Genomic DNA, 27103 nt, shown 5'->3' on the forward strand with positions numbered 1-27103 from the left:
CACTGGCCAGTGAAGTTAACCACTGACTCCTGTAGTTCATCCACTTTCTCAGCTGGTGAATTCTCTGGTACTGATGGGCAGCCCAGTGGGAGAGGTTAAGGAATGATTCCTGATCCCACAAGCAGCCCACATTCACTGCTTGCTTATGCTTGCCCAGCTACCGAAACAGAGGGATTCTTCCTTTTGAAATTCCTTTTTTTTTTTTGCCTTTTGAATGTCTGGTCACCTGTAGGGTTGGGAATTATTGTTTTTACCCAAAAGAATATTTTCCTTATTTCTAAAACTTTGGTTGTACCATGAGAGACCTTGTGATCCAAGTCTTGGTTCATCCCTGATGTTCGTTCTACCTTCTTCAGACAGCGATGGTTTGTCCCCTCTTTCGCAGCTCCTGGCCAGCAACCTCCTACGGGTTGGTTGGCAGAGCTGTTGCAGATACAGCTGCGTTTCAAACATCTGGGTGCAAACGAGGGGAGTCCTTTCAAGGCTCTTTCACTACTGAATGAAAAGGCAATAGCAGAAAGCATCTGAGTTGATATACCCTGATCCAGTTGCCTGGGGATGAACAGGATAGGGGCACCGGGCTCACTTCTAATTTCAAGTCCTATCAAACGACCAAAGACTAGGAAACCAAAGACCAAATGCTGCAAAGTCAGAATAAGAGGGTGTTCCTCTGGGGTAGAGAGGGCCTCTTCTAGAGCAGTGAGGGCACTGGGTTGGAGTCAGGACTCCTAAGCTTGGTTGCCAGCTCTTTCTCTTGAAGATGTGTGCTCTAGACAAGTCAACAAATATACCCGAGCTTCAATTTTCTGTTACAAAATGAAGGAGTTGCACTGGATTCCTGAGGGACACCATTCTAACACTGTCTGGTTCTACAGAGAATTATAGTCTACTTACATTATCCATCTTGTCCCTGAAGTTCTTAGAATGCTCTTTCAGCAAAGTGTGAATTGATACCAAACTGATTATGTAAAAAGTAAGGAATATTCTATAAAAACAACTTTAATGGCTGTGATATAATCATTTAAAATATTTTATTAAGCATTGATTTAAAAAATGCAAGAGAAGAATATAACACCTCAGAGCAAATGCTTGAAGGTAAAACAAATATCACTATAAATATTGCACTTATAAAATCTCTTTTTTACATCTTCACACAACTCATTTCTAAAATATCCTTTTACAGAGATGTATAAATAAACTGCTTCCAAACTGTCAACGCTCAATACATTCAGTTTCCTATCACCGCGCTAAGTCTGCAGGTTTTCAATCGTATATCTGCCCCTCTCTGTGCAGGCAAAGAACTTCCATCAGTGATATCGGAGGTCTCAGACCTACATCATGTGAAGAATAAATCTTTCTGAATGCTCAATGTTTAATATAAGATTTTTGTTCTACTGAGAAAAATACAGATCTTTCAAAGGCAATGACAGAATGCAGCTTAAACTGACACAGTTCACTGTTAACATTGCTTATTTTTCAAGGCATCCAGGAGCTTCTGATTCTTGGTCTTGAACATCATGATAAAGCTGTTTGGCATGATTTTGCCTCGCCCATCTTCACCCACTTGGCCCATAATAATGTAGTTTAGACCTAAAAAAAAAAAAATTATATATATATATATATATAATTTTTTTCTCTATGTGTACTGTTTCGATACAACTTAGACTATAACTTACCTCTAGATAAAATGATCTGGAAATGGTATAATTAATTATACATTTGTTCTATCTAGGATAAAATCAGGTATAAGCCTCTCAGAAAAAAAAATCTAAACTCCAGTAAGGAACGTGTTCCAGCTCTGCCAACACTAGAAAGATGGAAGGGAACGATGAGGCCCAGCCATGTCCTGCTCTGCAGGGCTGTGGGTCTGAGGTATTTACTGAATACGCGCTGTGTTCATGTGAAAGGCTGTCCTTCCTCAAGGGGCCTCGGTGCTCCCTGACACGCCATCCTCAGATGGCCTGTCATTATCCCATAATGACTCTAGATTTCCCAAGCATTTGGCAACTAATGATCCACGGTCTTATATTCCTGTTGTCGACTTGAGCTTTTTTCAATATCTCAAGTATTTGTACTATGTAAGTTTCCTGAGGGCATGGTTGCATCATATATTTCTTTGCATTCTTATAGTTCCTTACAACAAATATGTACTAAGAAGTATTTCTATCCGTTATACGGTTTTTTGTATTACAGTGTATCTGGCTAAGTTAGGCCTAGACTGGGCCCTAAGCTGAGGTATGTTGGATTCAACTCTGAAGATTTATACTGCCTGAGAAAAAATGTCATAAAGGCAGAGTGTAATACCGCCTCCTTTATTCTCCCTCTTCGCCTGTATGTCTTAAGAGAAATACGTGTGTCCTTTTTCTCTTGCATAATCTTCCTTTGTGGGCTAACATTGTCCTCATAGTGGTCTTGAGCCTGTGAAGGCTTGGAGGGCTGGGCAGGTAGATGCCACCTCAAGGCCAGACTGTTAGCATCATTATGAGACCTTACGTTAAGTGTCTACATGTACATTATCTGATGTTCCTGCAGTTCTGGGAAGAAGTGTTAATCTTTTACAGAGCCTTTGCTATTCCCTCTGAAGGATCCATGTGAAGCCGTGAGCCTCCAGACTTTTCTGAACAACCTGAATTGTTAAAGTGGATATTCTCTCTTCATTTCTATTGTGTGTGTGTATGGGGGGGGAAGGGATTGGTTTGGTTTAGTTGTGGGGGAAGTTTGTAACAAGATTGAGGGAACACATCAGCTAAGATTGGAGACAGAAATCTTGGTATACCACACAGTGGATACCAGACATGATTACCATTCCAAAGAGAGAGAAATATCTATATGTGCTGTTTATGGAAAGGTGTCTATAGATCATGTGGTGAGGGGGGGGAGTGGTAGTCGAACAGGTATAGCATGACTTCATTTGTCTAAGTGTGTACTTGCATGCTTTCTATAGACAGAAACTTTCTAGAGGGAACTTTTCATGGTACCTCTGGGAAAAGGGAAAGGGCTTCACTTTTTATTTTATATCCTTCTCTATTTACCTAAACTTTTAAAAAAAACCATAGAACATTCATTACTTTTATAAGTTAAAGAACTTGTTAAAAAAAATCATTTTCTCCTTGCCTCTGGCTCTGGACTTTTTCCATTAAAAAAAATTTTTTTTAATGTTTATTTATTTTGAGAGAGAGAGAGAGAGAGAGACTGAGCATGAGTGGGGAGGGGCAGAGGGAGACACAGAATCTTAAGCAGTCTCCAGGCTCTGAGCTGTCAGCCCAGAGCCCGATGCGGGACATGAGCCAAAGTCAGACGCTCAATCAACTGAGCCACCCAGGCGCCCCGGACTTTTTTCATTTTTTAACTTTCCTTTTTCCATAATTTCTCTTAAACTCATTTCCATGTGTGGATTTAATGAACCTATATCTGCAAATATTCCCAAATCTTTAATTCTAGACCATATATACCTCTCTCTTCTGAACTTCAGCTCTGAATTTCTTGTTCCTTGATGGATATTTTCCTCTAAACATAGTATTGGCACCTTAAGTGCAATAATTGAAAATCTCTTTCCCCTGAACCGCTCCTTCTCTGTCTGTTCCCTATTGATCCAACCTCAAATGCTTCTTAGACTCATTCATCATTTCCACTATCTCATCTTCTATCACATGTTACAAGAACTGGGCTTAGAGCCCAATTCTGCCGGACTCCAAAGGCCTTCCTTCTACACCAGAAGTGGACAACACATTAGCCTTGATTTTACTTCCCCAGTCATGGCAGGGGAAGATCCACAACTTGCTCACACTCTCTCTTGTTTCCTTCTCTGTCCCTGAGCTTCCCTAAAGAACAACTAATGTTTTCCTCCCTACCTCTTCTGAGGAGAGGGCACTGCTTGCAGACCACGATGACCTTCGCACTCATGTTCTTGCCAGCCTGCTGAATTGCCAGATTTCCCTCTTTATAGATGTTGATGATCGAGACTGTGGCATGCAAACTTCCACCTCGGGTGACAGTTGTGATAACAGTGCCAGCCAGTACTGCAGAAGGAAACATTTAGATATATTATGACAGTGAAAGCAAAAATGTAAGCAGAACTGAAAATAATTTTACGTTCTTCTAAGCTTCAGATAGGAAACATTCTAATGTTCAAGAGAAAGCCCTAATAGAGCTATCGAATGTGATTCTGCACATGTGTCACCAAAATTCAGGTTGAAGAAAAGAGGCCATGGAGCTGGAATGTTAGCCAGGTTGTTAGGTGTTGATGCCTAGGAGAGAAACCTAATTACCTGCTGCATTGCACTCTGCTGCTGAGAGGGGCTCTCTGCACTGCTTTATCCAACATGGGGATCGTTTACCAAATAAGGCATAGGCTTATGAACCTTTACCTATGAATACTCAATTAAGACCTTGAATCTTTAGAGGTAATACCGTACTAAGCAGTTGCATGCTAGGGGTTTGAGCTACAATCTGGGTCTTTGTGTCTGTGTAGTTGAGTGCCTACCTTTCTGTGTCTTTCCCCTCACCCCTCTCTTCAACTGTCCTCTCTCCTTGAACTTTGGTTCATCCCATGGGTCCCCATCTCTAATTATCAGTATCTGTTTCTGGGTCTTTCATATTCTTTCTTATCCACCTTGTTTATTTCATTTAACAAATCAAAGTATACAGCTGAGGTATAACAAAACATTTTCTTGCTTATAAACAAAAACAAAAACACCTAACAAAATTCAGTTGCTTTTCATTATGTAACTCACTCTTTATTCCACGGTGATGTAAGAGGAAAGAGTCTCACTCTGGAGGCACAGAAGGAAAGATGCTGTTTCTCAAAGGCATGCTTTTGGCATTTTGTGGGTGACAATTCCATGTGGTGTAGGACTTGGCACTGAGAGACTGTTTTATGAGCCCTGTCCCTCCCCAGAAAAACCAGTAGCACCCCCCCAGTTATTGTGCCAAAACTGCTCCTTGGGGAGTGTTAGCAATGCAGGCTGAGAACCAATGGGCCACTGGTGTTAGTAGTTGGTCATTTTGCCACAGAAGAGAGTCACAATGGAATAAGTCAAAGTTTGGACTTGGCTGACATGTTCTCACTTTCAGGATAAAGTGAGAAGCTGCTGCTCATGTAGTGTGCAAAGTTCAGAATTCTTATTATGCCTTACTTTGATTCCTGGTGATAATTGTTAAATCTATAGCCAAGTGAAATCTGGTGGCTCCAAAGGATATAGAGGGGGAGATTTCCTTAAGCACCTCCCACAGAAGACTAACCTGGATGTGACAGCAATTTGTTTTCATTTTCATGCCTGTTATTTGAATTGCAGCATGCAAACTCCAGTAAGATCTAGGGCCCTAGATTCTTCAGTGCCTCACACCCTCAATTAGAATAGTTTGTCTGGACTGTAGACAGTTACCATTTAAAAGGCACAGAAAAAGCAAGCCTCTTTTGGGAGACTCTCTGTTGTGGGTGTAACCTATTTAGGCTTTAGCAACTTCCTTTTCCTGATAAGACTTTTCTTAAATGTTCCTTTAAAAAATAACCAACATAATTAAATTTGGTATCTCTTGCTCTTAAGTGGTTTTTACAATTGGAAAAAGCTCTGAGAAATTCTAAGTCATTAGATAATATCTCCTCAGTTCCAATTTGTAAGCATTTCCAAATAGATTTCAGATCCCCAAGTTTCAATTTAGTACTCTGGAAGGACACTACAGAGGAAATACGTGAATTTCTTCTGAGAAAGGCCAGCCTGGATATGTTTCTAATTTACGTAAGTGGAATTACAGATGTGTGAAAAAATATTCCATGAAAAATATGTGAGGAAAAAAAGTATACAGGGTTTTTCAGGAATACTGAGCCAGCCAGAATACACAGAGTAGCAGTATCCTATTCCAAGAGTCAAATTATTAAGTTTATGTGAAAAAAAGCATATTTTCTGTATACATATTTTTCTCAGTTGTGAAATCTAACACTTTGAACAACACTAGCCAACTATACCTTAGTGAACAGGAAAACATTTTCGTGGGTGAATAAAGAGTGTAACTAACCGTTTACCATCACATTCAGGGCAATTCCTTTGAGACTAAGCATGCGGTCTCAAGTTTCTGATTAAAGAAAAAAGGCCCGATTTTATTTCTTACCAAAGTTACTGGAACAATAATTGCTCTCCAGAGTCCCCGTCCGTCTACACTTTTGTTGACACAGGGCCACGGTGGGTTTTAAACCTTAATTCAAAGAAGAAAGACATTAAGATTCAGGAAAATGAATTCAATTGCAATTGGTGTTTAGACCTGAATCTACTTAAAATTCCTATTTATTTCCCTGAGCCATCAATCCATCATTGCAATGGAGTAATTACATTCAAAAGAAATTCTTTCTGGTACTAACTACTGTTCTCATTTCCTCAGGGTAACTCAATACTCTCTGCTGAATTTGAAACCAGAGATCAAAGATAACCCACATTTTGCCCTCTTTTCTTCTTTCTTTATACATAACACTAACCAAAAATAGATATAGCTTCCTTGCACCCTGCTTAGAAAAACCCAGTGCAAAAAATATGAACTCAGAAAATGTAGGTTAATTCTTCACTTTACAAAAGGAATCCAATGGTGCTCCCCCTGAGGATGGAGGGAGTTTTCTCGGTGCCTTTAACATAGGCACCTGCCCAAATGTGGGTAGTACAAGGTTTTAGAAACTGTGTAAAGTGTATTATACCTGTAATGAGCTGCAACCCATCACTATACATCTATTTTGAGTCTGCCATTGCCTATAAGCATTTAAGAACTGGGAAGTAGACTAATTTAAAAATAAAAGTAGATACACAGAGTAGTTCTCCAGCAAAGGTGATTCCTCCCCTTGGGTGATGTTTGCAATGTCTAGAAATATTTTTTGTCACAACTAGGGGCTGCTACTGGCATCTAGTGGGAGATACAAGGGATGCTGTTAAATATCCTACAATAAACAGGGCAGCCCCCAACAGCAAAGAATTATCTGGCCCAAAATGTAAATATTGCCAAGGTGGAGAAACTGTGGGTTACCAAAATGAAAATATTTAAATTTTTTTTTTTAATGTTTGTTTATTTTTGAGACAGAGCATGAACGGGGGAGGGGCAGAGAGAGAGGGAGACACAGAATCGGAAGCAGGCTCCAGGCTCTGAGCCATCAGCCCAGAGCCCGACGCGGGGCTCGAACTCATGGACCGCGAGACCGTGACCTGAGCTGAAGTCGGACGCTTACCCGACTGAGCCACCCAGGCGCCCCGAAAATGAAAATATTTAATTCCCATTATTATCAATAAAAATGTTTCCAAAATATTTGCTAATTATTCACTTATATGTGGCAATATGCTAGGAAGAACTAAACAAAACAGCTGTAACAGAATTGTACTTGTTGGGCAAGAATTTGCAGCTGTAACACTGCCCTTCTAATATGTTTCTGTGAACTCTTCTCTGAATTTATTATTGATTTACTCTTACTTTGTACCCATACTTAACTCCAAAAAGGATCTCAAGTGGATCACAGTATTAAAATATGTACAATTTAATGTTAAAATACATAGAATAGCATGTGTGTGTGTATGTGTATACTTTTTTTTTTAAGGCAAAGAGTTCAGAAAACATTTAGAGGGAACACTGCTCCAGAGGGGGACCTAAATTTACCTAATTACTGGAGTCAAAAAGTAGTGGTGCTAGTGTTTCTCCCTCTCTGATGAAAGAACATCCTTTCAGTGGACACTGGAAACCAGCTCTTCTAAATCCCAGAATGTCAATCTGGAAGCTGGGTGGCAGTCCCACCCTGCTCCTTCTCCTCCTTCAGTAGATCCCTGCTCTCCTGCCTTTAAGTCATCACTAGAGCACCCTGACCCTTGTCACCTCCCTGTCTGCTCTCTCCCTGCACTCCTGGCATGGCATCTGGTCCTCAGCCTTCCTCTTCAAGTGCACCTGCGACCATCTCGGTGGGCATTCCCTCCTCCCAGTGCCACGGCTCCATCCTTCCCAGACTTTCCCTTGGCTCTGTCTCCATCACCCAGTCCCAGGTTCACACGTTCTCCCATTAGTCTTTCATCACCAAGCTTTCAAGTTCACACATCCTAACATCCAGTGTAGATGTCTCTTGTTCCAGCTCCTATCTTTTCAGTCTCTTTTGCCAGTATATCCTTCTTTTTAAAAAGTTGAGGTTTCTAGAGACTGAATTCCAGCAGCCCTTGTCCTTTCACTTCTAACCTCTCCCTAGCTGATCTCATTTTGGATCACAGTGTCAACCACATGTATGTTGATGATTCTCAAATTTAAATCTCTTGCTAAAATCGCTTCTAGAGGCCATAGATCGAATTGGACATGATTACTCCACTTGAGTGTCTCACAGACACATCAGACCCAACACGCCACAGCTTAACTTATGATTCTACCCCTAAACCCCTTTCTCTGCTTCAGTGAAAGGTCACACCTTCCCCCGAATTGTGCAAACCAGAGACGTGAGAGGCATGATTCACACCTCCCTGATCTGTCTAGTACCAATAATCACCAATTAAAGACCTGTTAATATCTTCCAACGTTCCTCGCTTGCACAACAGTCAGAATTTCTGGACTCTCTGTGTATTTCTGTCACAGCACAGTTCACCTGGACAACCACGAGAACCTGATTGTCTTGAGCCTACTATCCATTCACCTCACAACTGGCCAGAGCTATCTTCATGAAGTGGGAATCTGATCCTGAACTTTGTTTAAATCCATCAACAGTTGCCCCCACACTTAGGATAAAATACCAAAATACTTAGAAGCATAAGGAGAGAGGTGGTAGGGCCTAAAGATGGAACTAGAAAGAGAAGCTAGGCACAAAGAGTTCATGAAGGGTCTTATATATGTCATGAAGGAGTCTAGCTCCTGGGCTGCCCGATATGGTAGCCACTTGCCACATGAGGCTTCTTAAAAATAATTAAATTAAAATTTAATTCCTCAGTATCACTAGCCACATATCAAGGGTTCAATAGTGGCTACCATATTGGATAGCACAGGTGTAGACAATGAATTCAGGTGGGAGACATGGTCTGCTTTGTGTGTGTGGTGGGAGGCATGCAGTGGGGAGGTAAGACAGAGGAACTCAAAGATGACTTAAGAGTGTGGCTACTGATGCTGTGGACCCTGCTTGGGAAAACAGGCGGAAAAGCAGATTTGATGCACAAAATAGTGTAATAAACACAAGTTGAGTTTGATAGGTTTTAATTTAAATGCTTAGCAGTCAACAAAACCCTAGGAGATCATTACAAATCCATGTTGGCAATTTCAGAGGTTTAGGACTGGAGATAAAATCTAGGGAGCCACTAGCAGCACGGTGCTGCCAGATAATTCAATGGAAAGAATAAGGACACCAGGTTCCACTGAGATGAGCTGAAGAAATGAGAAATACTGCTGTAATATAGCAGTACATGTCTAGGCCACAAGGTGGCATACTTGGGGAGCACTCAGAAAAATCAGCTCTTCTACAAGTGCCTATACTCAGGTCAGCCCTACCAGGGGTGCAAGCAGAGAATGGCGGGCTATAAAAGCTGGGCTCATTTCAAACTATTTTGTATCTTAACTGCAGATCCTTCATTCCCACTTTTTTCTTTCTCTCAGATTTAGATTTTGAGATCTGAGGCCTGAAATCTCAGTGAATGGAGACTTAGTATAGGGATACACTCTTGTCTCTCCATTTCTTAGGTTATGCTCCAGACCAGTTTCCCAATTGGCTTCTATAATACCAATTTACCCCAGTTTGGGGAAAAAAAAAGAAGTATTTTGTAGAACACATTTTAGAGTGAAGCGAGAAAAACAACAACATATGCATACACAATAAAACCCAAACCAAAAAACTGGCAGATGTGAAAACAGGCAGGTATCAAGGCCCTAGAACTTTAATTTTAAATACTACAATCCTATGTAATAAAAAAAAAAAAAGCCATAACTTTAGAGGTACCAGAAAAGAAAAACTGGGTTTATAATGATCTGTGCCTATAATAGGGTTCCTAGTAATTTTTAAGTGGTCATAATTTTCTTACATGACTCTTAAAAATTATTAGCTTATAAACATTTTTACACCTTACACTTTTTCATTAATGGAGTTATATTATTCTCTTAGATAAGTTTTCATTTTATTTAACTTAGTTTAGTTTCAAGTATCTTTGTTTTAATTTTTTTTTTCTACTTCAAAAGAATTTTTCTTATACTCCTGAGGTGTGTGCACAAACATCAAAACAGAAAAACTTACCCGTAGTTACAGGGAATGTGGTGGTAACAGGTGGTACTGTAGTTGTAGGCAATTTTTTCGGCCTGAATTTGTAGTGACCAATAAATCCATCTGCAGTTAAACTTAAGTCTGATAAAAACTGAATGAGAAGTTCATTTCTCTCAGATACAATTGGCCTAAAAGAAGAAAAACATTAAAAAAATTTTTTAAGTGGCACCTCTCTGAATTGTAGAATCCTAGCTTTCCATTTGACAATAGATCACTGTATGTTTAAAAGTAAAAGTTAAGATACTTCAAAAGGTGAAAGTCTCAATGTGCTCAGAATTAATGCTAAATAGCTAACATTGACGAGTGTTCAGATCGGCACTGTTATTCACTTTCTAACAGAATAAGCCAGTGAAGTTCAGAGAGTTCAAGTGATTTACCCAAGGCCCTACAGCTAGCATGTAGGGGAGTCAGAATTTGAACGTAGGACCAGGTGACCAAAGAGACTGTGCTAGACATTGAGACCAGTGTAAACACTGAAACTGTGGCTGGTTCTTCACAAGCACCTTAGAGTCTGGCCTGACTTGGGAACCACACAGCTTCTTTTAATTAAGACTCTGGATTTGAGCTGGCCTGGGGAACTAGGGATGCTGGCCATAGAGAGTCAGATGGAGAAATGTCATAAATGAATTCCCATGCACTGTGAAGACACAGCCAGAGGGATCATTTTGGTGGGCTGGTCACCAGGGGATAAGAAAGCCATGTAGGGTTTAACGTGACTTCCATTTCATTTTTAATGAGAGCTCTTAGGCAGGCCTGAAATGGAAACGTTTCTGTTTTATAATCTCAGTAGCAGAATGCTGTGAAGTTGAAAGAGAAAGTGATTGCTTTGGTGGTTATGAATGACATCATTAAAGAACTCTTAATTTGAAAGCTATTTTAGGGACTTGCTGGTTAGCTGGTACTAAAGATTTAGTGGCGATAATAACTGAGGCTCAAAAGCACTCCTAAGTCTTAGGGAATAACTATCATATAAAATAGTTTCATTTAAGCCTTCTCTATTATTATTTAAGCAATGGTTAAAAAATGCTGTTTGGCTAATTCTATTTCAAGACTATTTAATTCAGAAGTGGGAAAAACTAAACAAGTTATTTAATTGAGTTAATTAGTGGTTTGACTAAACTCTTTTTTGAGGCATCTTCTCAGCCAAACCACTTTGAAAATTTTTTTTTTTTTTTACATTTATTTATTTTTGAGAGACAGAGAGAGACAGAGTATGAGCAGGGGAGGGGCAGAGAGAGAGGGAGACACAGAATCTGAAGCAGGCTCCGGGCTCTGAGCTGTCAGCACAGAGCCCAATGTGGGGCTCTAACCCACGAACCATGGCATCATGACCTGAGCCGAAGTCAGACGTGCAACCGACTGAGCCACCCAGGCGCCGCAGCCAAACCACTTTGTAGGCATCATGGACAGCCAGCAATGGGGCAACTTAATTTTTTTTCCCACCTGTCAGCTACTTTGAGTGGGGATGGTTGGGGGTGAGGAGGTAGATCTGTACTTGACCAAACCAGTTAGAAAAACTGCAGGATCTTTTCTGTCCTGAAGGCTATTAATTACCTTCTGAGCCAAGGGATGGGATGAAGCCAAGAATGAGCTTCGTGACCTACATTTAGCATTCTGGTCACAAGAGTGACCGAGATCATTTAAATAATGCTTCTGAGAATCAAGCCTTTATCAGAAACATTCTGTCTTGCTTTTGAAAACATATTCCATTCAATAAATATAAACAATATGCATGAAACACAATTCCCAGCCACAATTACAAAAAAAAAATATGTTAAACTTGTTTACATGATAAAATTACAAAAAGCACTTATTATATGCAGCAAAGGAAACCTTAAGACCTCATCAGGTCAGCCTTCTGGGCATGATATTATAATTATAGTGATCATCTAATGTCTTTTCTATGAACTAATCTTGGGAGCATCAAATTGGAAATTAAATTTTCTCAAGGAAGAGTATTGTAGTAACAGACATTTTTGTTATGCTGCTACTGAGCTCTAGCATGAATGTGACAGAATCACAGTGCCATAAATGTTCTGAGGGCTATGTGTGCATCCACAAATTAATGTAACAAACCACTAGAAAGGCAAGAGGAACTCTTCCTTGGATTCATTCCATTCTGGCAGATCCTGGGAAGGGATGGAAGATGCTCTATGGTCTTACAAAGCTGGCTGTGTTCACTGTCTCTGCTTTGTCATCCCACAGTCGTCGTCGTCTTCAACCACTACAGCTAGTCAACCGCCATGTCCTGCCAATCTTGCCTAAATATTTCTTGATCCACATCCTCCTCTCCATCTCTACCATCCTTCCTCATCTCCTCATCCTTCCCCACCTCCTTGACTTTACCTGGATCTCCTGCCACAGCCTTCTAACCAGACTCTCTGCTCATGTCAAGGATGGGGATTCTAAGGCACTGGTCCCGCCATTTCCTGACTAAATGTATTTGAAAGGCTCCCCTGTCTGTAAGATGTGGAACCCAGTTCAGTGCTCCTGCCTCTCTAGGCTCCAACTCAAGGTTTGGGCTCCAGAATAGCATAGGCCTCCCCTGTGTTATCTCTATTGATGGAGTGTCTTCTACTTGGAATGAGTCTGTCCTCCCTTCTGCTTATGACCAATGCCAACTCTTCCTTCAAGACTAAGCTTCAAGAGGCACAATCTCCTTCAAAAAGCTTCTCCTGACCCCACCACTTGTGCTGATTGGACCAAAGGACTCCTTGTCAGAAACGTACCTGGCATATTCCTTTGCCATTTTAACTATCTGCCTCATTTCATCCCTCCTACCAATTATCTTTGGTTTTTTTTTTTTTTAAATGTTTTTTTTTTTTATTTTTATTTTTGAGACAGACCATGAACGGGGGAGGGTCAGAGAGAGGGAGACACAGAATCTGAAACGGGCTCCAGGCTCTGAGCTGTCAGCACAGAGCCCGACGCGGGGCTCGAACTCACGGACCGCGAGATCATGACCTGAGCCGAAGTCGGCCGCTTAACCGACTGAGCCACCCAGGCGCCCCTCTTTGTTTTTTATTTATTGTTGTATTCCAGCTACCTAACACAGTGCCCACCACATGGCTGAGGCTTAATGAGTGTTTCTGAACTGAATTCAATGGTGTTGATACTGCACTGAACCCGACACAGGGATGATGAAGTGATCTCACCAACCACAGCACTCCTCCTTCTCTTCAGACTTTTAACAAGGGAAAAGTCCCCCAAATAGGTTTTCTCATTTTCTGTACTACCCCATCCCAGAAGTACTCTATGAAAAAAATATTCCTCTGGTAAAAGTGTTAGTTGGAGGACTGGCTGTCAAGCTACTCCAGACAAACTCCTCAGAAGCAAGGAGCCCCCACTTTGTGACCCCCCCCCCACCTGCATGGAGGCTATCACTATGCTGGATTCTATGTTTCTCCTTTTCTTTACCGACAGATTTACCAATAAATATGCATCCCTAAGCATGCTTTTAAACTTCATATAAATTGGGGTGCCTGGGTGGCTCAGTTGGTTGAGCGTCCGACTTCGGCTCAGGTCATGATCTCACAGCTCGTGAGTTCGAGCCCCGTGTTGGGCTCTGTGCTGACAGCTCGGAGCCTGGAGCCTGCTTCAGATTCTGTGCCTCCCTCTCTCTCTGCCCCAACCCACTTGCATTCCGTCTCTGTCTCTCTCAAAAATAAACCTTAAAAAAAATTTATAAACTTCATATAAATGAAAGGGTATGGTGTGCATTTTTCTGCATTATAACTGTGAGATTATAACTTCAGCATTATAACTGTGAGATTCATCCACTGTTTTCACTGCTGCATAGTGTGAACTATTCTCTTGTTGATAAATATTAGGCTATTTCCTCTGCCCCCCCCCATTACAAAGAATATCACTAAGAATACTCTTGTGTATGTCTTGTGGTACACATGGACAAAAGTAACATTAGTGGGCACCCCAGGAGGGTAGTGTACATGTTCTCTGCTAAGTCACAGGATACATGCCCATCTTCAACTTTACTAGATAATGCCAAGCTGATTTCCAAAGTTGTTGTGCCAATTTACACTCTTTATAAAGATTTATTCACTGTGCAGCTTTCTTCCTTTGGGAATGTCTTGTCATGTCTCTTGCCCATTTTTTTTTCTATTGAGTTGTCTTTCCTTAAGTAATTTTTAGAATTTCTTGATATATTCTGGACCTAGGGGTCTTTGTCAAATATGTTACAAATACCTGTTTCTGTTTTGTGCCTTCTCTTTTCCCTCTTTAAGGTGTATTTTAACGAGCAGAAATTCTCATTTAAGGTTCCAATGCATCTGTAGTTGTGGTTCTGTGTGTATGTGTGTGTCATTCATTTTTCCCATATGAAAACAAATTGTTCCTGCCTCATTTTTCAATGAGGCCATTTTTTACCAGCTGACTTGTGGCTCTCTGCGATGTGCCCCATGTGCAGACATGTGTGGATGTGTCTGGCCTCTCTTTGGCATTTTCATTAGTCCATTTGTCAATCTCTGTTAAAACCATATTGTCTTTTTTTTTTTTTCAACGTTTATTTATTTTTGGGACAGAGAGAGACAGAGCATGAACGGGGGAGGGGCAGAGAGAGAGGGAGACACAGAATCGGAAACAGGCTCCAGGCTCTGAGCCATCAGCCCAGAGCCTGACGCGGGGCTCGAACCCACGGACCGTGAGATCGTGACCTGGCTGAAGTCGGACGCTTAACCAACTGCGCCACCCAGGCGCCCCAAAACCATATTGTCTTAAATACAACAGCTTTCTGATATGGCTCCATCACGTAAGGCAAATCCCCCTGCCAAGTTCTCCTTCAGAACTGTCTTAGTTTTGCCCCCATCCCCAACTCCCTTGCAATTCCATGAACATTTCAGAATCAGGCTATCAGGTTTAATGAAAAACCAATTTTGTTATTTTTAAATGACATTGATTTTTCCTATTCACGAGAACGGTATACAGCTCTATTTACTGAGGTTTTTAAAAATACCTTTTAGTAAGGTTTTATAATTTTCTCTTTTCAGGGCTTGCACACAATTATTAGATTTATTCTTGAGTATTTTGTATTTCTGTTGCTATTAAAATAATATTAATAAACTTCTATTCAAGCTATTTAAGAAAATATATTCTTGAATAAATTGTTTCCAACAAATAAAAATATAAATCTAAAAATCATACTTTAATCTGGTACTTAAATTATATTAATAGCTTTTCTAAGTTCAAACCAATCTTGAATTCCTGGTCAAACAGCATTTTCTATACATTGTTAGATATGACTTGCTAATAGTTTTTCCATGTTTATTTATTTTGAGAGAGAGAGAGAGAGAGAAAGCAAGTATGCGCACATGTGGGGAGGGGCAGAGAGGGAGAGAGAATCCTAAGCAGGTTCTACACTGTCAGCACAGAGCCTGACAAGGGGCTTGATCCCACAAACTGTGACATCATGACCTGAGCTGAAATCAAGAGTTGGGACACTTAACCGACTGAGCCACCCAAGCACTGTTGGGCTTTTCAACGTTTTTGCCCTCTGATGATTTCTTTTTTTTTTTTTTTTACCAACTGAGCAATGCTTAAAAATTTTTTTTTAACTTAGGAACACTGTTTGGTATTTGTTGTGGTAGGATTTTAAAGGCTATCTTATTTTCCATATCGCTAGGAGATGAAATTTGAAATTTTTTTTTAAATACTTGGATATAAAGACAAGGAGAGACATGGTAGAAAAAGCTACAGCAGGATAGGGGGTCAAGAAAAGGTTACTTTTCTTCCCCTTAATTCAGGAGAACTTAAATTTTTGGCTATGGGAAACAAATAATAAAGGCAGAGGCTAAAGATGGAGATGATGGAGAAAAAAACAGGGCTACTAGGTAGAGCGAAATTTCAAGGGAGAAAAGGAGGAGGTCAGATGGAGGATACAGATGAAAAGACTGGCTTGGAATAAAGGAGGGTGCGGTAGGCTGATAATGGCACCCCAAGATGTCCGCATCCTAATCCCTTGAACGTGTGAATATGTTACCTTATGTGCGAAGGGACATTGCAGGTGTGATCAAGTTAAGGATCTTGAGAAGGAAAGAGTATCCTGGATTGTCTACTTGGGCCCTAAATGTAACCACAGGTATCCTTAGAAGAGAGAGGTTTGACTCCAGAAGAGGACAAGGCAATACGATGACAGAAGGAGAGACAGGAGTGATGTGCTTTGAAGACGGAGGAGGAACCACAGCCAAGAAATGCAGCAGCTTCTTGAAACTGAAATAGGCATAGAAACTGATTCTCCCCTCAGAGCTTCCAGAAGGAAACAGCCTTGCTGACAGCTTAACTTTAGCTCAGTGCAAGGGATTTCAGACTTCTGACCTCCAGAACTGTAAGAAAATACATGTATTGTTTTAAGCCACTCGGTGGTAATTTGTTATAGCAGCAACAGGAAAAAAATACAGAAGGAACACCTTTGCTAAGAGCTTAGAAATGGGCCTTTCTCTAACACATTTGGCTGCAGAGTCAAGTTTGGGTATAGTAATGTTCAAGTTTTAGCCAATTTGTATGTATTAAAAATTCTTAATATTATCAAACAATATAAATGAATTTAAATTGAAAAAATGAATTTAAAATGAAAAATACCTTGTTTTAACTTAAATGTGTCTGGGGGAATCATAGACATGCATGTAAAATCAGGTGATGCATAAAATCGAATTATGTTTAAGCAACAGAGTAGAAAAGTGTATTTAAAAATTGACATAATGGTGACTTTGACAGCAAACTGTAGTTATGTCTTTTTTTTCCTTAAGATTTTATTTTTTTAAAAGTAATCTCAACACCCAACATGAGGCTCGAACTTACATCCCAAGATCAAGAGTTGGAAGCTCTACTGACTGAGCCAGCCAGAGGCCCTAAGCTATAGTAATTTCAACTGAGGCTTTCTCCAGTATTGTATGTGAAAGGGTGAAATATCTTGCACCAAAATACATGTGTTGCACCAATATAGAATAGGGAACTAAGAGGAATTAAGCAACTGGCTCAATGTCACACAGGTAGTAAGTAGCAGAGCTCTAAGCTCCATAAATGTTTGCTGATAAATACACAGTGCCTTTCAGGCTTACCCAGCAAACATTTGAGCGACACGGTGAGGAAGAGGTACAAAGCCACAAGAGGTCCAGGACAAGTCTCTGATCAGGTAAAACCACCTGGGTCATCATGAGCATCCAGGTTTCCATATCTGGATCCCCAAATTTCAGCCCCCTGCTTTTTTCTCAGAATTTCCTCCTTCCACTCTGATGTTTGAGCTCACCTTTGCAGGGCAGTGATGTATCCAGGTATCTGGCTAGTATCTGACTCTGGGGCATCACCAACTCTGCATCTGTTATCTGTTTGGCCGCCGAGGCCTCACTACACTCATTAATGCCTCCTTACTCCCTGGGTTGGCTATTTTTTGTGCTGGGGCTGTATGGGACTCTACTGCCATGGAACAAACCCAAGAATTTGTGAACAAAACAACAACAGCATAGAATCTTCCAGAAAATAAAATATAATTGGGCAGTTTAATAAGAAAGAAGTTTAGAGCTACTAAAATATTAATGAAATAAAATAAGTGCTACTTACGCGGGTGGACTATCACCACAATACTTTCCAATTCTCTTAGCGTCGTTAACTTCCCCACCATTAAACACAGCCACAAAATCGTATCGGCAGTAGTTATCACGCTCGACATCAAACTTCTCAAATTTTAATTCTATAAGCTTTAGAGAAAGCACAACATTAGAAATGTCAAGATAGCTTTGAGGAATAATCTCACCCAGAAATCTTCCTCTCCCCAGATCTGTAGGATATCATGATTTTCCTTTGTCAAGAAAATATTCCTTCTGTTTGAATTATTCATTTCTTATGGTTTTCATATTTCTTCTGTAGTTCACAAAACTGTGGTATTACTTTCCTTTAATTTTTAATCATTCCAAAAGGTCATCTCAACCCTAGTTAAGATCTTAAATTTAGGAGACCTGTTCACCTACAGCTACAAAAATATGGGAAGACCACACAACCCTAGCAACCTACATTTAGACCATAACTGGATATGTGTTAGAGTGGGAAGCAGAACCTATGCCAACTTCATTCTTCTCGGAGATGTTCCCCTATGTTAGTGTATGCTGGGGTGTGGTGTCAGTGTATGCATTTGGGTGGTGGATGGAGTTGTTCCCCTTTCAAGGGAAAGAGAACAACATTCCTATCACATGCAAAGGAGTCAAATTCTTTAGGACCAGAGATTCAGGAAGTGGGGACTGACTGGGATGTCTTCTTGAAGTATGTCTGAAAAGTGTGCCTACTGAGTTGAGCACAGCCTACTTGGTGATGTGGTTGATTTTTGAAGAGGTTGCATAAAAGCACTCATATACCAAGTCAGTGTTAGACTTCTAAAGTATTTAACTTTTTTTGCTAAGTACCAATAATAGTGTCCAAGTTATTCAAGTCAATAGGAAGTTTTGATTTAACAGGCAATCATTCCCCTCACAAGCAGATTTTTCCAGAGCACCTCCAACATGTGAATCAAAGGAAATCTCACTGGGTTCATAAATACCCACGGCACCCAGACAGCTGATCTCCACTTTTGCTGGGCAGCAGGTGGGCAGGTAACCCTCCCTGCTGCTTCGGGAAGATAATGGGCATTAATTCCTGTTAGGACAGGCCCTAGATATTAGCTAAAGAAGACTCACACACAGTAACCTAGATGAATATGATAATAATAACAGCATCACGGAGGGATCAAAGGTAAATTTTGGCTTTGAACAGAATTGTCACATATCTACATATTTACCCACCTTTAAAAAGTCAGCACCAGTTAAGGGTGAATAATAGCTTATTCATATTTAGCAGTGCTTTAAATCGTATTAAAATACTTCCTCTCTGGGTCCAATAACTTCTCACCAGTTGGTAATAAAATGTTTTCCAGATTATTAAAAAATTGGCTGACCTTTCTCTACTTAGTCATATAACAGCTTTTAGAGAGAAGATTAAAAAATAAGTAAATAAGTAGGAGAATAGAGGGGAAAACTATGATAAAAAATGAAGGTTAAGTCTTTATTGGAAGAAAATGCCCAGAGATTGGCACAGAAATTACTCAGGATTTAATTTTCCCAGTTTATTCTTCTCTGACAGCACTTCCAGTGATTTCAGACATTACAACAATGATTAAAAACTCAATTGGCTAAAGTAAAAAATCACGTTAATAAAATGAAACCCAAGCTTAAATTTAAATAGAGATGAATAATAGAAAAAATATGCTGAATTGTAATCTGCAAGTATAATTAAGTTGAAATTATTTAAACCAATATATTTACAAATGTCACAGAAAGAAAAGTGACCAAAACCATCTCAAGAATTACATACTGCTTAAATGTTGAGAAATGTGATTTTTAAATGTTACTTTAAGCTATAAAAAGTTAAATAAGTTTATAAATCTTTCATCAATAAGTAAATGACCAGATTTTTATTCTTAAAAATAAAACTGGGTTTGGGGATTACGATCAAAGTGTGTGTGTGAGTTCAAATCACCAATCTGGATGGTACATTTGCCTGAATAATTTAACATTAAAAAATGAATATATGGCAAATAGTATCTGTGTAAGTGATACAAAAGATCAGTTTATTTTTTATTTTTTTAATGTTTTATTATTTATTTTTGAAAGAGAGAGAGGGAGAGAGAGAAAGGGGGGCGGAGGAGCAGAGAGAGAGGGAGACACAGGATCCAAAACAGGCTCCGGGCTCTGAGCTGTCAGCACAGAGCCCAACATGGGGCTCAAACCCACAAACCATGAGATCGTGACCTGAGCCAAAGTAGGACCCTTAACCGACTGAGCCACCCAGGTGCCCTTCAAAAGATCAGTTTAGAAAAGTTTTTTTTAACAGTATCATAATGATCACCATCTAGTGTGTGATTAAAGTCTGTAGTGTTTGTAACAATAACAATTCTTTGTTTTCCAACATCCACAAAGTAGACTTGGTCTATTCCCATGCTAAGTTTTCTCCTGTAATTAATATCTAAAAGTGGTTCCCAGAAAAGATAAAATTTCATATAACCACAAACTAATAAGCACTGGAAAACTAAGACCTCTCTTGATTGTTTTAGAGGATTGCATAAAGTTATTTGTGGGGAACCTGAACAAATTTTATGTTAAACAACAACCAAAAAAAATCCACAGAGCAGATTAGCTTTCAGACTTGTTCTCTGAGGGGAAGATGTGGTGTGCTTGCATTGGCTTTGTCCCGGTGAAGCTGTCAGGTGCATTTAGCTATGTGAACAAATGGCAACCTGAAACGTGTACATGTACTTGGGGATTCTAACCCTCCCGTATTTAGTCACTGCTGCTTATAACATTTTCCACAGGGTTAAACAATCTCACAGGGATTTGCTTACTATTTACATTGAAATTTAAAAATTGTATTTCTATAATTTATATAATTAAATACGTGACTTTGCAAAAGCAATTTTAATCTGGGTCTTTTACGAAGAAATACCTGTGCCCAGCAGGGCCTTCCTCACCCTGCATGCTAAGCTCTTGAGAGATGGGCCCCTCATACCAACTAGGCAATTCACATGTGCATGCTTTCTTCAAATTTTCAGGGAAGCTTACCTGATTCTTTGGGGCTACAATATGCCACACACAAGTGACTCCTGCAGGGTAATCACGGTCAGGCCAGTTGGGGGTTTTAAAAGAGCCAGAAGGTCTTTCAAGGCGTCCTCCACAATACTGATCCCCTAAAGTTATTCAGTATGAAAAAAAAAATCCAAGTTTATATCCTGATATAGGTCATGGCAATGCAACTATAAGGAGATTGGGAATTTGGAAAATTGGTGATAGTACAGTAAATAAAGGCAATGACAGAAGCTCTTAAATTTTTTCTTAAGAAATGGTCTCCACATACATCTCCCTGCTCTCCACACACATGCTGAATGATCTCTGTTACTTGACATATCACATCAGCACAAGAGAACATAGGAGTAGAATGAGAGCTATCGCTTCTTTTCTTTCTTTCATTTTTTTGGGCAAGTAAAGACAAAATCTTTGGCCAAGAACTCATTCAGAAATCATGTAGGCTCAACAAATTACACAGATTTTAAGAACCCTCAAGGCAGAGGTATTTATTAATAGGATTAAAACCCAGGTGCATGGACAAAATTTGAATTAGTTGGCATATAAAACTCCCACTACCAGAAAACTTTATATGCTATACATCTTTAATATTTTTAAGAATAATTTTTGTTTGTAAAAACAATACGGGTTTATAAATTTTCAGCAATACAGAAAAGCACCAAAAAGTAAAAAATTACCCCAAATCCAACCACCTAAAACTAACCACAATATTTGAGAAACATCATTTCAGACATCTTTATGCACATGGACTGATAAGTCAAGAGAAATAATTTTAGAAAGGTATTTTAACACCAAGTTCTAAATTTAATTTTACTTGAATTTAACTAACAGAGAAAAACTGAATTCAAACTAAGGGAACTAATATACTTTAAATATTTCTTTGACACAGAAGATAATAATTCTTAAAAGGCATCTCTAAGAAAATGTGTTATAAAAATTGAGGTTGGATAATTTATAAAACTTTTACTCATGGAAAATTTCAAGCATAAACAAAGTAAACAGAATAATATAATGAGCTTCTATGTATCCATCACCCAATTTCAACAATTATTATCATTCTACTATTCTTTTTATTAATACTAATGTGCAATCCCCACCACCTGATGATGATGATGATTGACAGATTTCAGGGAGATAAATTCATGTACAATGAAATGCATAAATCTTAGCTGTACTAATTTGAAAAATTGATCTGCCCCTGAAAGCCAAACTACTAGGATGATATAGAATTTATTTCCTACCAAACTTCTGTATCCCTCCCCAGTCAGTCTGCTGCCTCTCCACACCACTTATCTGAAAAATCCCACCGTAGTTTTACTCTGGACCTTCATATAAAAGGAATAGTGTATTGTGTATTCTTCTGTGTCTGGCTTCCCCTGCTTATAGGGAGAGGCATTCATGTTGCTGTGTGAGTTGGCAGTTTGTTTCTTCACTCCGCTGAGTAATATTCCAGCATATGGAAATACCTCAGTTTGTTTACCTCTTCTCCGCTGATATTCATTTGGGTGTTTCCAGTTTGGGCTATTGTGAATGGACCTTCTGTGAACATTTTTGTAGAAATCTCTTTGTGAACATGCGTTTTCATTTTGCTTGCACAAATACCCAGGAGAGCAATTCCTAGTCCAAGAGTAGATGTAGATGTTTAACTTCAGAAGAAACTACTAAAAATTTTCCCCTAGAGGTTGCAGCATTTAAATCTTTTATTTATTTTATTTTTTATTTTTCCCTGAGAGAGACGGAGTGTGATAGAGGGAGGGGCAGAGAGAGAGGGAGACACAGAATCCGAGGTAGGCTCCAGGCTATGAGCTGTCAGCACAGAGCCTATCGTGGGGCTCAAATGCAAGATCAAGGCGGATGCTTAACTGACTGAGCCACCCAAGTGCCATGAAAATTTCTCTTTTTACTTAGATTTCTATAATTTTAATGTTCTTCAGTATGGCTTTTTTCTTTTCTTTTTTTTTTCTTTTTGTCCTGTTTGGGGTTTGTTGATCTTCTTGGCCCTATAAATTAATGTTCTTCACTAAATCTGGGTAGCTTCAAACCATTATTTCTTCAGACATTTTTCCTGCAGTATTATCACTCTCTTCTGGGACACAAATTACACATTAGACCACTTGATATTGCCTCAATGGTCTCTGAGGCTTTTTACCTTTAATCTTTTTTTCTCCTGGTTCTTCAGACTAGGTCATTTCTATTCAAATCCACTGACTCTTGTACCATCCCCAATCTGCTCATGAGCCCACCAGGTAAATTTTTAAATTTCAGACTCTATCTTGCAGTTCTAGAATTACTTTTATTCTTTTTTATAGTTTAGCTTCTCTTCTGAAATTTTCAGTCTGTTTACTTATTACACATGTATTTCCCTTTAAGTCCTTAGATTTTATGTCCTTAGACATATTTATAACAGCTACTTTATTTATTTATTTTTTTATTTTTTTTTTTCAACGTTTATTTATTTTTGGGACAGAGAGAGACAGAGCACGAATGGGGGAGGGGCAGAGAGAGAGGGAGACACAGAACCGGAAACAGGCTCCAGGCTCTGAGCCATCAGCCCAGAGCCCGACGCGGGGCTCGAACTCACGGACCGCGAGATCGTGACCTGGCTGAAGTCGGACGCTTAACCGACTGCGCCACCCAGGCGCCCCTATAACAGCTACTTTAAAGTGCTTGTCTGCCAACTGTAACATCTGAGTTATCTTAGGATTGGTTTTTACTGACTGCTTTTTACTGGACTCTAGACACACTTTTCTGGTTTTATCAGATGACTAGATACTGGATATTATGAGATATTAGATATTAGAGATTCTAGATTCTGTTGTGTTTCTATGAAAAATGACTTTTGTTCTAGCAGGCATTTCACTTGCCTAGACTCAAGCTCAAAGTCGGTCTCCCTGGCAGCAGGCAACAGCTGTAATCTCTGTTCACTTTCATGTTTCAGCTGATGCTTTTGTGCCAGGCCAACTGGATTCTCCTCTGCACCTGTAGAGTTTGGCTGCAAGCCAAAGATTTAGGTAGATTTTATATGCGTACTTTGTGCCTCAATTCCTCGGTAGCTTCCAGCCATGATTTCCTTCCAAACATTCTGGCTGCTCTGTCAGCCCCAGATTCTGTCCTCTGACCTCTCAGACCAGTAACGTTGCATGATAGCTCAAAGCAAGAACAGATTAGGGAATGACTTCAAGCTAAAGGCTCCAAATTTAACAAATCTTGCCCACTGCAGTTACATTTTTTTTATACATATACAAATATTTACTTATTTTTGAGAGAGAGAGCTAGCGTGAGCAGGGGAGGGGCAGAGAGAGAGGGGGACAGAGGATCTGAAGTGGGCTCTGTGCCAACAGCAGAGGGCCTGATGTGGGGTTAAACTCATGAACCATGAATTTATGACCTGAGCCAATGTCAGACCCTTAACTGACTGAGCCACTCAGGCGCCCCACTACAATGATCTTTTAAGGGTAGAGGTTTCTACCCTTGGGTGCTCATATGTACTGACATGAAAATTCCCCCACACATAGTTCTCAGTGAAAGAAAAAAAAAGCTGTGAAACACTATGAATGTATGGCCCCACTTACATTTTTAAGAAGCTATTGCAGAAGTACATATGCGTAAGTGCATATACAAAGGTATGGGACCACCACCATGGCTCTAAGAGGGGACTATAGAGGAGTGAAGGGGTACGTATCTGTATCTGTATGTGTATATACGTATGTAAGCTTCCCATTTTTACTCTATAAGTTTCTGTATTTGAATTTTAATAAGAATCACATGGGCTTTAAGAAAAAGAGACTTTTTTGAATGGTTTCCTAGTGGTTTAGTGGCATTTACCAGCTATTTTTGAGAAGAACTGGTCTTAAATTTTAGATTAAAGGAGTGAACACATTTAAGGTGCCCAGAACACAGCCTAACACACAGTAAGCATCCAGTAACTGTGAGCCATCATTATTGCTGTTATTAGCATTATGTGGAAACGATACCTCTTTCATTTGGTTCTGCAGCAGAGAACATGGCCATGAAGCCATTCCCAGCTGTGTTGGCGTCAGAAATCATCTGCACCATCATCTTGTTACCACTGGACACAAGGGCTCCAGGCCGGAACGTGCCACAGAAGCGCCCAATACGCTGGCCATTGGCGTGACCGTTGTACACATCCACAAAGTCATAGCGGCACAGGTTATCACTCTCAAGATCTATGAATCGGAAATTAAGAACTACTACTTTTCCCTCGGGAACCTGTAAAGAAAAAGACCAATTGGAAAACCATGTCATGAAAACAATACCTGAGGCCTTCACGTCTAGCCAATTACTAAAGTGAGCAGATGAAAGTATAATACTCAAGATGATGCTTTTCCTCCCTCAAATGTGAACTCAGCAAAGGTTTTCTACCATAACGAATTCCTAATAAAATATAAGTATTTACTCTCTTTTGGAAAATCCCACAATTCATTAGGGTACACAATCTTATGCCTAGGGAGTTTATCTCAACAAAGTTGCAAAATATTGGGCCAGTCTTATTAATTGGTAAGTCATTGCTTACAAAGAATATCAGTCCTGATTGGACCTTAGCACACATTTGCATATTGTAAAACACCATGGCACCCAGAGGTATTGCTTGGCAAAGAAACTTACAAAATATCATTTTTCACAAATAATATAACAGGATAATCCCTATATGTAGAATCTCTCTATGAAGACCCAACTGAAGGGATTATTTGGCAATCATATATTTAACTTATATATAATTCAGTTTGGGTCCTGAAAAATCTAGATCAACTATTTACACTGATTACACTGAGTAATTAACGAATCATCTCTTCTCAAGTCACTGAGTTTTTGTTTTCCACATGAAAACTTTATACACTAGGCAACCTTGAAACACAATGTACTAATAAAAAATATGAGTTTTGGGGCGCCTGGGTGGCGCAGTCGGTTGAGCGTCCGACTTCAGCCAGGTCACGATCTCGCGGTCCGTGAGTTCGAGCCCCGCGTCGGGCTCTGTGTTGATGGCTCAGAGCCTGGAGCCTGTTTCCAATTCTGTGTCTCCCTCTCTCTCTGCCCCTCCCCTGTTCATGCTCTGTCTCTCTCTGTCCCAAAAATAAATAAACGTTGAAAAAAAAAATTAAAAAAAAAAATATGAGTTTTCACTTTCTCATAAGACTTTCTTCACCATAATTTCTTCCATATAATTTTTATGATGCTTCCCTTCTTGTTTCCTGAACAGACAGAAAAAAATGGCTACAAAAGCATTTGGCAGGATTTTTTTAAAAAGTTTATTTATTTGGGGCGCCTGGGTGGCTCAGTCGGTTAGGCGGCCGACTTCGGCTCAGGTCATGATCTCCTTGTCCGTGAGTTCGAGCCCCGCGTCGGGCTCTGTGCTGATGGCTCAGAGCCTGGAGCCTGTTTCGGATTCTGTGTCTCCCTCTCTCTGACCCTCCCCCATTCATGCTCTGTCTCTCTCTGTCTCAAAAATAAATAAACGTTAAAAAAAAAATTTTAAAAAAAGTTTATTTATTTATTTTGAGTGAGAGAGAGCAGGCACTTGTGCACAAATGATTAGAGGAGGGACAGAGAGGGAAGGAGAGAGAGAGAATCCAAAGCAGGCTCCACACTGTCAGTGCAGAGGTCAACACGGGGCACGATCTCACAAACTGTGAGATCATGATCTGAGCTGAAATCAAGAGTCAAATGCTTAACTGAGCCATCCAGACACCCTACATTTGGCAGGATCCTAACAAAATCCCCGTTTCTTTTCTAGTTCACACCATCTTTTAGCTTATTCATTCAAGTATTTGATCATAAAGTCTCAATCAGATTTGTTTTACCTTTTCAACTAGATGAGATCCCCCACTGAATGGCCTAAGAATTTCATTCTGTAAAGTCTTACAGATGACGAAAGTCAGTGATTTAAGAGACAAAACAAACCCACAACTACCAACAGCGGTTGGTTTCTATTCATCTTAAATAATTATCTCATACTCAAGGGTCAATAGATGCTTTAAGATAAATACGGCTTTCCATGTTGGTGAGTTCAATGTCATAAATTCATTTTTCTGTGATAAGATGAAGTGTTTCAGTGCTATTTGCCTTTTGTATCAAACACATACACACCCCATGGTTAAAAACTGGAGTGCAGTCGTCTCAAGAGAATATTTTGGCTTTGTCATGGCTGTATTCTAATTGCTAGGAGCTTATCTTAAAAGGGTGAGTATTAGAAGCTCCAAAGCCACAGGCTATGAAGCTGATAACAGAAAAT

At 39.7% G+C, this 27103-nt stretch overlaps 1 protein-coding gene across 2 annotated transcripts in view; it reads right to left on the minus strand.

Annotated features, from left to right (window-relative positions):
• Nucleotides 1-1012: 1012 nt before the first annotated feature.
• Nucleotides 1013-27103, minus strand: part of PCOLCE2 (procollagen C-endopeptidase enhancer 2) — a 63273-nt gene continuing 37182 nt past the window's right edge. For both annotated transcript variants that reach the window (XM_030330077.1, XM_030330078.1), the window contains exons 3-9: nucleotides 24828-25083; nucleotides 20833-20957; nucleotides 17810-17946; nucleotides 10214-10368; nucleotides 6109-6192; nucleotides 3852-4019; nucleotides 1013-1590 (exon numbers count right to left, since the gene is read on the minus strand). In XM_030330077.1, the coding sequence (XP_030185937.1) occupies nucleotides 1460-1590; nucleotides 3852-4019; nucleotides 6109-6192; nucleotides 10214-10368; nucleotides 17810-17946; nucleotides 20833-20957; nucleotides 24828-25083 (1056 nt within the window). In that variant the 3' untranslated portion in view covers nucleotides 1013-1459. The remainder of the gene's footprint in view (nucleotides 1591-3851; nucleotides 4020-6108; nucleotides 6193-10213; nucleotides 10369-17809; nucleotides 17947-20832; nucleotides 20958-24827; nucleotides 25084-27103) is intronic.

Source organism: Lynx canadensis, chromosome C2 (assembly GCF_007474595.2).
Source record: "Lynx canadensis isolate LIC74 chromosome C2, mLynCan4.pri.v2, whole genome shotgun sequence".
Classification (NCBI taxonomy): Eukaryota; Metazoa; Chordata; class Mammalia; order Carnivora; family Felidae; genus Lynx; species Lynx canadensis.